At 38.6% G+C, this 12,853-nt stretch overlaps 1 protein-coding gene across 3 annotated transcripts in view; it reads right to left on the bottom strand.

Moving 5' to 3' along the window:
* arhgap32b (Rho GTPase activating protein 32b) overlaps nt 1-12,853 on the bottom strand; it is a 286,393-nt gene that overhangs the window by 120,875 nt on the left and 152,665 nt on the right. For all 3 annotated transcript variants that reach the window (XM_061963231.2, XM_061963230.2, XM_061963229.2), the window contains exon 6: nt 6,774-6,860. In XM_061963231.2, the coding sequence (XP_061819215.1) occupies nt 6,774-6,860 (87 nt within the window). The remainder of the gene's footprint in view (nt 1-6,773; nt 6,861-12,853) is intronic.

Consider the following 12,853-nt stretch of genomic DNA (forward strand, 5'->3'; position numbering starts at 1 on the left):
TGAGTGTGGACACGCCAGTTAACGCAGGTTGCACCAGGCCTGCAAGCCTAAATCTAACCAACCACGAAAAGCACCACATAATATAAACCAATCAGAAGCACTGTAAGGCGGGTTTTGCCTGTGTTTTGTTCCTTAATGCAAAGAGAACCACACCGTCGGTGGCCGCGCTTGTCACATTCTGTGAGCGTATCAACTTGAATAATTTGGCGGGAAGACATATTCTGATTTGTGACTGGATCGAGATGGAAGGGGATAGTGGCGAGATATCATCAAGGAAATGCCAAGAAAAAGATTAAGTTAAAGTTAAAGTTAAAGTACCAATGGTTGTCACACACACACTAGGTGTGGCGAAACTTGTCCTCTGCATTTGACCCATCCCCTTGTTCAACCCCTGGGAGGTGAGGTGAGCAGTGAGCAGCAGCGGTGGCCGCGCCCGGGAATCATTTTTGGTGATTTAACCCCCAATTCCAACCCTTGATGCTGAGTGCCAAGCAGGGAGGTAACGGGTCCCATTTTGATAGTCTTTGATATGACTCGGCTGGGGTTTGAACTCACAACCTACGGATCTCAGGGCGGACACTCTAACCACTAGGCCACTGAGTAGGTCATTAAGAGTTTTGGATAGATTTTCGAAGATGGATAAAAAAAAGATCAAATTGATATTATTATACCAATTCTACATACCGCTATGGATGAACGACATCACAGAAGAGGATATGCAATTATTAAAGAATATAAGTTTAAAGCATTATCAGATAGGAAAATATATTGATGAAAAGTATTCAGAATATGTAAAAATACATGCAGATGCATCTAAAATTATACATAAAGTAGGACCTTCAGCAGTTATGCCACAAGAAAACATAGTTTAGAATAAAAACATTTGTGACAAGTTATCGTTTTTTACGGGAGAATTAATAGCAATTTACATTGCAGCTAAACGGACAGAGGAAAATAAAGTAAGAAGAGCTGTGTGCTCAGACTGCAGCAGTGGGCATAAAATATAGTTTCAGAAACAAGACAGGATTCAATACATGAAATAGTTCTGAAAATCCTAATGAATAAAGCTGGAAGTGTGGTAAATGTGTGGTAAAGTCAATAAAAAAATGGCAGGATAATTGGAGTATAGAAAGAAAAGGTAAGCAGTATTACAAAGTCCAGAGGAGTGTGGGAGTAATACAGGGAGATATTAGAACGAGGAAATAGGAAGATATCGTTACTAGACTGAGGTTATGACATAAAAATCTAAATCACTCTTTGAAATTAATAGGAAAACAAAACACAGGGCTGTGTAATGTAGAGCATGTTTTAATACTAGAGGTGGGAATCTTTGGGCACCTCACAATTTGGTTATGATTACAATTCAGGAGCTTGGATTTGATTAAAAAATTGATTATTGATGCATCTTTAGTTAATGTATATTGATTAGAGGTGGGGGAAATAATAGATTTTTAGATACATCGCATTTCGGACATGGGCGATTATAAAATCGATTAGTAATGTCAATAATCGATAATTGATTAATGTAAATAGAGTAATGCAGACAGTTCTAAAATGTGGCTGGCTACAGTGAGCCACCTCACCAAGACATCTGACCAGCTCCTTTATTATAGGGCACTTATGTTCCAGTTTTGAACACATTTCCATTAATTTAATAAATGTGATGGAAATTAATTTAACTGTTTCTTAGAACACATGCATTGTTTTTAAAAGTTGCAAGTGATAAACGTTTACTTAGTGAAACAAAAAGAAACGTAAAACTGGATCAATATTCATAAATTAAAGATGCATCAATAATCGATTTTTAATCAAATCGTGAGTTGCCTACTCAGTGGCCTAGTGGTTAGAGTGTCCGCCCTGAGATCGGTAGGTTGTGAGTTCAAACCCCGGCCGAGTCATACCAAAGACTATAAAAATGGGGCCCATTACCTCCCTGCTTGGCACTCAGCATCAAGGGTTGGAATTGGGGGTTTAATCACCAAAAATGATTCCCTGGCGCGGCCACCGCTGCTGCCCACTGCTCCCCTCACCTCCCAAGGGTTGATTAAGGGTGATGGGTCAAATGCAGAAAATAATTTTGCCACACCTAGTGTGTGTGTGACTATCATTGGTACTTTAACTTTAACTTTAACTAAAGATTCCCACCTTTAGGCAGTTTTACATAGAACTAAAGTAAACACAATAACCCATTTTTATAAAGCTTATCTTAATACATTTAGAATTTGACAGTATTGATGGAATACATGTGTGGTATTGAATGCTAAATATATTAAAAACATAAAATAAAGTAGCTAGTATACAAAAACTAAACAAAAGCAAAAACTACTATTGTCTCTCATTAAAATAATTTGGGTTGTGCCCTCAAAGTCTTCCTGTAGCCAGACACTTACGCCCTGACTTTGTAAACAATAACAATGACCTAAAAAAAAAAAGATTTTGTCATAATATGAAGAAGAAACATAACAATATCGATCTAATCACTTTAGTATTACTTACATACTGACACTAATTTAGGTAGCGATGGTATCGACATCTGGATCGATCCCCCATACTTTAAATTAAGGCTTTAGCGTTTAGCTTCTTGTGTCATCCTGCTCGGTAAATGTGTGTAGCATGCTTAGCCATTCCTTTTCTTCTAGTCCTCCAGTGGTAATGATACTTGGAAGAAACATATTTTTTCCGCTATGGTGGTGAGGATTAGTATCTTAGAAACAGCTTTACTCTTTGGATAGATGACACATTTCATGCAGCTTCCTCTTAAATTTGGAGCTGGTGTTCTGGCAAGACTTGCACCCTCTTGGAATTCATGCAACTCCTGCATGTCTGTAACAATCGGAAAATGTAACTGTGTCTCCCTGAGCGTTCATTCCTTTTGAAGGACTATTTCACCTGAGTACAATCTTTAGCATGTTGGGACATGGCTGTGGTTTCGATCGGCTGGACTCGGCAACTCATCAGCCGCTCAGTAAAAAAGACAAACATCGGCCCCTGATCCGATCCCATTATCGGGATAATCCCATGCTCCAGGCATTTTCTTCTATTGGTGTCTGCAGAGATGCTTCTACTTACAATGAACACAATCTGCTTACTCAGCTCTTGTAGCAATGCCACCGATTGGGAGAGAATAGCGCAAGAGCAACCCCAAAATTTATCATATTTAATGTAACATCACAGACAAAAGCCCAAGACTTTTCTGTTCCCTCTGAAGTTTGGAGAGTAAAGTTCCAAAATGCCAAACCAAATGAGGGAAACTTATGGCGGAAAAGTATTTTACTTTGATTTGGCCTAAAAAGATCTGTGTGTACTGTGGCCAAGATCTGTGCGCTGGGATTGTAGCACACCACTCGGCCCACTGATTCTTGTGGTGTTTACAGCTGGCTGTGCCAGACAGGGCTGAAACGTCTCTATGGGCTCACAGAGCACTTTATACTGTACTGCCCCACTTTCACGCTGCCATTCCAGCCACCCTTCACTTCCGGGTCTGTGGAAATAAACTGTTTTCACTGTGCTGTGCAACCCTCTCTTTTTAAACTCTGAATTTAACTCGCAGTTCTTGCCTCTTTTTTCGAAATTACTGGATAGGTTTGAACAATTTTCCAATGTCTGAAGCTGACAGAATTTCCAGAGCCACATACTTGTGTGTCATTGCCAAGGACGAGGAAAAGGAATACCATCTGTAAATGGAAACGACTGAAGAAAAAAAAATCCAAAATGTTGCAGGAGCTGAGCAGCTGGAATGGATCTGTTTGTTAGTGTTCCTAAAAAAATGTCAGTGTTTTCCATATACCGGTACTTATTTATTTTATTTATTCATGGCAGGCTGACATGAATACATTTGGACCGCCACAAATGGATTTGACGTAGGCGTTGTAACTTAGTTTCTTAATACAGCTCATACACACCTAGAGCCTATTCATAAAGGTTCCTGTGCAACAAAAAGTTATGTCAGCGGCAGAGTTGCGCGACATAGATGTTATACGATGTATATGTTATAAATTTGGTCAACGATAGAGCTTATAATACTATTCTTATATCGCGATAATGCAAGTTGTGTCCTGCAAGCGAACAAGTGCGTCCTTAATGCACTGTAGCTAATGACCCTCCACTATGCAAATCCACTTCTAAAGCCGGGTATGTACTCTCTTGCATAGACGACGCGGTCTTGCTCTGCAGCCTCATACGTACACCTCCGAAAAATCTTGGCTCTGCGTCAGCGGTCACACGGACTAAAAGGCTGTGATTGGTCAGCTTTTACAGAGGAGGGTCCCTAAGCACAGGAGAGCAGACATTGTGCTTGAAATGCACAAAATATTGTTGGAGGTAAGGCAACAGTGATTGAACATTCATCCATTTTCTACCGCTTATTCCCTTTGGGGTCGCGGGGGGTGCTGGAGCCTATCTCAGCTACAATCGGGCGGAAGGCGGGGTACACCCTGGACAAGTCGCCACCTCATCGCAGGGCCAACACAGATAGACAGACAACATTCACACTCACATCCACACACTAGGGCCAATTTAGTGTTGCCAATCAACCTATCCCCAGGTGCATGTCTTTGGAAGTGGGAGGAAGCCGGAGTACCCGGAGAGAACCCACGCAGTCACAGGGAGGACATGCAAACTCCACACAGAAAGATCCTGAGCCCGGGATTGAACCCAAGACTACTCAGGACCTTCGTATTGTGAGGCAGATGCACTAACCCCTCTGCCACCGTATGCATGAAAACTGATATTGTGGACTCATATCTTCGGTGCGCTATAAAAAATTATTACCGAATGTTTCATCCGCTCTTTTTAACTTTTTTGCCAATCTTGTGCTAACAGGGAAAATTCAGACTCATTCTTTCTCATGCACACAGATCTGTCTCTGTCTTTTCCTCTTACATACAACACTTCCTCATTTTGCGTCCATCACCTTTCATCCTTTAACCTTTTTTATCAGCATTGGTCATACCAATGCTGCCCCTGTAAGTACTTAGTATTGGATCGATACCCAAATTTGTAGTATCACCAAAAACTAACGTAAAGTATCCAAACAACAAAAAAATAGTTGATTATTTAATTTTAACAGCAGTGGAAAACAGAAGTGTAAATAGAAACATGATACAACACAAATTAACCTGATGTTAACAGTATAGCAGCAAGTAGATCAATATTGACAAAATAACAGCTGGAAATGCTATAATATCTAACTGCATATGTCAGCAGCTAAATTAGGAATCTTTGTAACCTGTTTTGAAATGTTTTTTTTATCATTTATATATCAAATATTGTATTGTGACACATAATGTTATCAAAGGAGGCCGCGATAAAAATCCCCAACTAGATTTTAGGCCATATCGCCCATCCATAGTCAGCAGGGGTAAAATGTACGGGGTTATGAGGAATTCTTATAAGCACAATACACTGCAGGTGTGATTTAAAATTAGAAGAGTGTGTAGAAGTATGCACAGAATGGTTTTATAAATCAGGAGTTCTGTTGACGTATGTACATCCATCATTTGGTAACAATTTTCCTTCCAGGAGAATTATGTAAACCTCAAGTTTCCAAAGTGTGGTAGTATTTGTTGGTTTTATGAATGGGACTTGTTTTTTTAGAGGCCTGGGGCACATTGTACACATAAAATAACTAAATACAGAGGGCAAAACGTGCCTAATATTAAAAAAGCTGAAATGTTGATACTAATAAATTAGAAAACACACAAAGATCTGTTTTGAAATTTAGAATATACATTGAAATATAGAATATAATGTAAAAAAATTTACTTGACTGTCTAATGTAATGGTAGGATAAACATTGAGCATATTATAAATAAGAATAATCATACAGGAGCTGATAGATGCTGTTTGAACGCTTGGGACTTCAGAAACTGTCCATCATTATAATTAATAACCCAGATACTAATTAAAGTCTGTTAAAATTGATGAGGGTACTCATAAACTGGTTATTCAGACTACGGCTATCATAACTTTTTCCCTTCTGATACAATACTAATATATTGACTGATATCAATATTGCTCCAAATGTATTTTAGAACAAACCCGACATGCTTTTATTATTTTGTAATGTGCAATGTTGACAAAGTTTTGATCAGGTGAAATTAGTCAAACAGAGAACAATAGTAGGTTTTTTTGATGACACCTAATGGCCACAATAATTTATGATGTTAAGCTCATGACACAGTAGGTTGAATTATGCGGACACCTTTGTTACTGGATACTTTCTAATATGCTTCTGCCTTGTAGATTTTGTAGGTGTAAGCAATATGCAACTATATTTATTTGATACTTGTTTACATTGACACATTTATTTACTGTACTCTTATGTCTATCTTTGTGCTATGGTGTGCTTAGCTGTCGTGAAGCTGCCATGTTTACCTTTTGTAAGTGACTTCACTAAAGTACAAGGAAATACCAACTATGTGTGTTTATTGGAGAACATCGAAATGTTACCGAGCTGCCAGCTTTGCACAAGTAAAGGCGCTTGTATCAGATATTTTAGATGCAACCCAATGGCTTAGGTATAGTGTTTTTTATGACCAATATCCAATTTCAATCTTTGATCGGGACATCCTTATTTCAGACTATTGGCACAATTTAGGTAGAAATCATTTGGATAGACTGTAAAGCTATGGTTGTGTGTGTGTGTGTGTGTGTGTGTGTGTGTGTGTGTGTGTGTGTGTGTGTGTGTGTGTGTGTGTGTGTGTGTGTGTGTGTGTGTGCGTGTGTTTGTCAGTACTTCTTCATGATGACCCAGTGCAGTCAAGAGGACTCACCTGGCAGTAAATATGAACCAAGTACACAAGCTCCTTGGACTCATTGCTGTTCCGCGCCACTTCACTCTGTTCATCGCCGAGGGACAACTGAAAGAAAATACAAGATACAAAATACAATGATCATTCATTTAGGAGGATTCTTTTTCATTGCCACCATAGCACAACACTCATATATTCAAGGGGAAAATACAATTATTTTGTCAAATCATATTCCAAAATCTATTTCAGATTTTCTTTAACAAAATGGTCTTTGGTAGCAAAACAAACCAAATACCGTAAATAACCCTTTTCAGAGACTCATGTCAAGCCATTAGTGATGTGTTCAAATGACAAGGTCAGGACCAAAATTAATAAGTTGTCGTGTCATCTTGTCATAGAAAACATGGAAAATTGCATCATACTTAAAAGGATATGACAAATGTGAACAAAGCTCCCTTCAAACCAAAGACGACAAAGTGGGTCATCTGTTTTAATGGAAAAAAATATATATTTAAAAAAATGTAAGACTGTGAAATAAACTCATAGGAAGGACACATTTGAATTTTGTGGAAATACATGCTGTAAAAGATGAACATGACCAACATGGTGATCCTCTGGTCCAAATAGCCTCTGCTTAATCTTTGAAACCCTGGGCCTTTTTGCAAAAGGAAAAAAAAGGTACTATCCATTTGCGCATGTACAAAGTCTACATGGATGATCTTAGTATTAAGGTAGAGGGGAAATTAGGGCTGCAACGATTAATCGATTACAAAAAAAATGTCATTTATATTACGCTGCTTCGTTCAATCCTTTTATCGTTTATTGAGTGTATGGAGGTTAATGTGTGTCTTTACTACAAAAGTTTTTGACACTGAATTTATGTAACTGAATTGTTTGCGTTTTAATTTTGTGAAATGCATTTTTTTTTTTACATCTAATTATGGCTTCACGGTGGCAGAGGGGTTAGTGCATCTGCCTCACAATACGAAGGTCCTGAGTAAATAAATGATAAATGGGTTTTACTTGTATAGCGCTTTTCTACCTTCAAGGTACTCAAAGCGCTTTGACACTACTTCCACATTTACCCATTCACACACACATTCACACACTGATGGAGGGAGCTGCCATGCAAGGCGCTAACCAGCACCCATCAGGAGCAAGGGTGAAGTGTCTTGCTCAGGACACAACGGACATGACGAGGTTGGTACTAGGTGGGGATTGAACCAGGGACCCTCGGGTTGCGCACGGCCACTCTCCCACTGCGCCACGCCGTCCCTAGTAGTCTTGGGTTCAATCCCGGGCTCGGGATCTTTCTGTGTGGAGTTTGCATGTCCTCCCCGTGACTGCGTGGGTTCCCTCCGGGTACTCCGGCTTCCTCCCACCTCCAAAGACATGCACCTGGGGATAAGTTGATTGGCAACACTAAATTGGCCCTAGTGTGTGGATGTGAGTGTGAATGTTGTCTGTCTATCTGTGTTGGCCCTGCGATGAGGTGGCGACTTGTCCAGGGTGTACCCCGCCTTCCGCCCGATTGTAGCTGAAATAGGCTCCAGCGCCCCCCGCGACCCCAAAGGGAATAAGCGGTAGAAAATGGATGGATGGATGGATGGATCTAATTATGCCGATAATTTAATTGAAAACAAATTCAATGTATACAAATTCAGTGCTGAAAAATTTGCTTCTTCAGAAAGCAAGACTCACTTCTGGCAAATTAAGACTAGAGCAATCAAGCATGTCTCAGAACCAGCCAAGGAGGTGTCAAGTTTGAAGTCACGTGACAAGGGTCGTTGAAAACAGCGTACAAAAGGCAGTAAACTGGGCTACCTTGGTATAATACAACATAATTAACATTTCAATGCAGCCCGCTGGGTATTTTCAAACTATAGAAACTATTGCAATAATTAGAATCTGCACTTTTGTGTGACAGGATTTCTACGTGTCATCATGTGCCGATAAACAGAATGTGACTAGCAGATGGTGCTTGATAATGACGTTCAGGTAAACGTAATGAAGAAGACATGTTTGGATGCATTCATGGACGGCGGCATACATTTCTGAGCGTACGCTCGTTCATAAGACAAAGTTTGGTCATTAATTGATGAACAACACACTACGTGATATTATATAGAATGAGTGGATGCTTTTTTATCCTTTTGTTGTTATTTTTTGTTGTGTTTGTTGCATATTTGTTGCTCTTGCTTGATTATAAAAGATGTCGATGAAAGAGGTGGTCTGCAGTAGAGGAGCAACCTTCATATATTTTAAATATTCAGCAATTTATTGATCAGAGTTAATATTGTAAATCCCACATTCTGTATCCCACTTCTTGGGAAACTTATCAAGGAGCTGCTTGTAAAATTAGGACCATCAGTGCTAAATATTATTTACTTATCACTTTCCTCTGGTACTGTTCCACTCCCATTCAAAAAAGTGGTTATTCATCCTCTGCTCAAAAGACCTAACCTCGATCCTGACCTCATGGTAAACTACCGGCTGGTGTCCCACTTTCCCTTTATCTGGAAAATCCTTGAAAAATTGTTGCACAGCAGCAAAATGAACACTTAGCATCTAAAAATCATTGAACTCTTTCAGTCCGGTTTCAGGGCAAATCACTCTACGGAGACAGAACTTGCAAAAATGACTAATGATCTATTGCTAACTATGGATGCTGATGCGTCATCCATGTTGTAGCGCAACTGCTGAAAATTGGTTATGACAGTTTTTTTTTATGTGACAAAAAGTACAGTGCTGTGACATCCAAAAAAATCCTTGAAAGTTTGAAGAATCTTTGTGAGCACTGAAAATGTATGTTTACTCATTTGACCGCTGGCCTCGGTTACCATAGACATTTGTCTCTTGTGACAAATGTGACCTGTGCAGCCCTGACAGTAAAATTCCACAGACACAGCCGAGCACGGCCAAATCCCATACAGCACTGTCACTTGGCTGTGACTGCAATGAAACCTTGAATATAATGCATTCTTCAGCCATACAAGGAGATTGTTTGAAAAAAGTACATTCCAGATATTTTCCATAATAGTGCTGAATCATTGCTTACAGAGTCATCTCTGTTTGGAATCTCAACATTTAGGGACAAAAGTCTTCAGAGTTAGAAAACTTACACCTGACCAAACTCATCCATTATACAGGCATTATACAGGTCGTACTAGAAAATATAGGACTTCGTCAAATTGCTTCACAAAGTCCTGAGAGCATGATTGACATTTTGCAAAAACATGACATTGCATTCAATATCTTGGAAAGATGAAATGTTTAGATTCAGTGGAAAAACTACGTCTGAACAGGTGCATGTCACAGTACTGACAGGCAAACTCTCCAAATCAAGACTCTGCGTTCTACCTGTACCTCAAAGAGAACCAGCAGGCTTTTGAAAATAAAAGTGTACATATTCTGGATGGAGAAGACGGATGGTTTGAGAGGGGAGTGAGAAAATTGGGGGAAGCGGCAGTAGACCCTACCTATTCCCCCACATATCAGCCTGTCCTTTCAACAGTTCCTAAGAGATTCAATAATTCAACCTTCAACAAATAACAGGACATAAGCACTTTTGGTTTCAGGGGCTTCTAACCACCGATACAACTGAATGGAATGGTAACAAGGCTGATTCCATTCTAACGATTGCTGCTGCATGGCTGAAACCTCACTTCTTTTTATCTTAAACAACTGTCTTTTTGCACCACGATAGAAAAAAAACATTTTTGTCTGGTCGAGTTAAATACTTTGAATTCAGCACCAGGCCCTCAAACTAGAACTGCCCCATCGTCTGTGAGGATGAACTGATAAAGCCTGTTAGGATGAGAAGCGAAAGGTCTTCAAAGACAATCTGATTAATTAAATGCCATGAGAAAACAATGACCTGAATGAATGAGAATAGTCACATGTGTTATTGACTATTGGGTCACAGCAGACAGGGCTATAGATTAGTCAATAGATTAGTCTATTGCAGGGCTATCCAACTAGCAGCTCAGGTGCCAAATTTGGCCTGGGAATGACACCCAACGTGTCCCTGAGTTCAGTTCAAATCTTGGGAGACAAATATTTCTACAGCAAATTCCTAAAAAGTGCTCCTGTTGTATAGACAAACTTGGACCACTGGTAAGACCTTGGCAGATCCTTGCATCAAACTTGTGATTTAGATAATAAGGCATTTCTCAAGGCCCTCTTTTAAGTCATCTCCTTTTTTGGCAGTTACCTTTTTTTTTTTCAGAATGTGATTTATGTACTAAGGTGTTGCTGTAGCTTGCAGTCATATGTTTTAGTTTTAATGGAGTTTATTTGGAACATGCATACAAGTTACGTTGTAATCTCCTGCCCTGCAAATAAGGCCTTTGTCATGAAAATAGTAGTTAGCCCAATGGTGGGCCATCAGGACAGCAAAAGGTTCATCAATTGACTTAGGGTGTATATTAATAATTTTGCTTATATTGTCCATGTGAAGCAAGGGGGTAGCCAAATACCTGTATGAATATAAGAAAAACTATCCAAAAAATAGACAGCCATTGAAGAAGAATACTTGTATTATGTTATTACGTATGTATGAGAAGTAATACTTAATCAAATACAAACATCACAGGGCAAAATTAAAGCAAGAATGGGAAAGTCTGCAGAATGACTCACAGCTGCACTTTACCTATTAAAAGGGATTCTAAAGATACACAGGCATTTCCAGTGGTGCAGGAAGCCATAAACAAGACTGCCCAACACAGCAATTTGATCTCCAATGGAAATAACATTAGAAGCCAGCAAGTGCCTCTGCTTTTAGCGAGTAGTTGGACCACGTTTACAAATCAAAATCAGGTCAACCTGCACTCTCACTGCATGGCATTCTCGAAAGGGTGTCAATCTTTATACTCTATGCTGGGCGCTTCTAAAGACCAAAACATACATACTGTATATACGCACACACACATGCACACATATATATATAATTATATATACACACACATACACTATACACATATACTGTATACCAGGGTTGTACGGTATACCGAGACAAAAAAAAATGGCATTATTGGCTTTATTTTAACAAAAAAATCTTACGGTACCTTGAACATATGTTTCTTATTGCAATCAAAGAACAATTTTGTCCTTAAATAAAATAGTGTACATACTAGACAACTTGTCTTTAAGTAAGTAAGTAAGCAAAGAAAACCTCCTAATTTGGCTGCTGACATATCAGTAACCTATTGTGTCATTTCTCATTCTATTAGTTTGTCAAAATTGTGAGGGACAAGCTATAAAAAATGGATTATTAGTCTACTTGTTCATTTACTGTTAATATCTGACTATTCTCTGTTTTAACATGTTCCATCTACACTTGTGTTAAAATGTAATAAACACCTAATCTTCTGTTGTTTGGATACTTTACATTAGTTTAGGACAGGGATCACCAACCTTTTTGAAACCAAGAGCTACATCTTGGGTACTGATTAATGCGAAGGGCTACCAGTTTGATACATACTTAAATAAATTGCCAGAAATAGCCAATTTGCTCAATTTACCTTTAACTCTATGTTATTATTAATAATTAATGATATTTATCTTTGTGGAAACACTGATCATATTAATGATTTCTCACAATATATATAGAAACAGATAAATATCAATATGCAACACTTTATTTGTATATTTTCTCTAAGTGCACATTTTTTATATTGAACATTTTCAAATGATCACTTCTAAGACAGTCTTGTGAAATCACAATATCCCATTTGAACAAGCTAGCCACTAACATTTTTTAACAAATCATGAATTACTTTGCACCATGTTTGTACAAATAATAACTCATGTAAAATACAAAAGTCAACTCTCAAATTTTTAAATAAATCATGTCACACTTTGAACTGGACACCAAATCTGTTATCTGTTTCTTTGTCAGTTAGTGAAGACCAAGTCTTTAAAATATTTTCTTGGATTTTCAAATTTTATTTGAGTTTTGTCTCTCTTAGAATTAAAAATGTCGCGCAAAGCGAGACCAGCTGGCTAATAAATAAATACAATTTAAAAAATAGAGGTAGCTCACTGTTAAGTGCTGCTATTTGAGCTATTTTTAGAACAGGCCAGCGGGCTACTCATCTGGT

The sequence above is a fragment of the Nerophis lumbriciformis genome, linkage group LG09, assembly GCF_033978685.3.
Source record: "Nerophis lumbriciformis linkage group LG09, RoL_Nlum_v2.1, whole genome shotgun sequence".
Classification (NCBI taxonomy): domain Eukaryota; kingdom Metazoa; phylum Chordata; class Actinopteri; order Syngnathiformes; family Syngnathidae; genus Nerophis; species Nerophis lumbriciformis.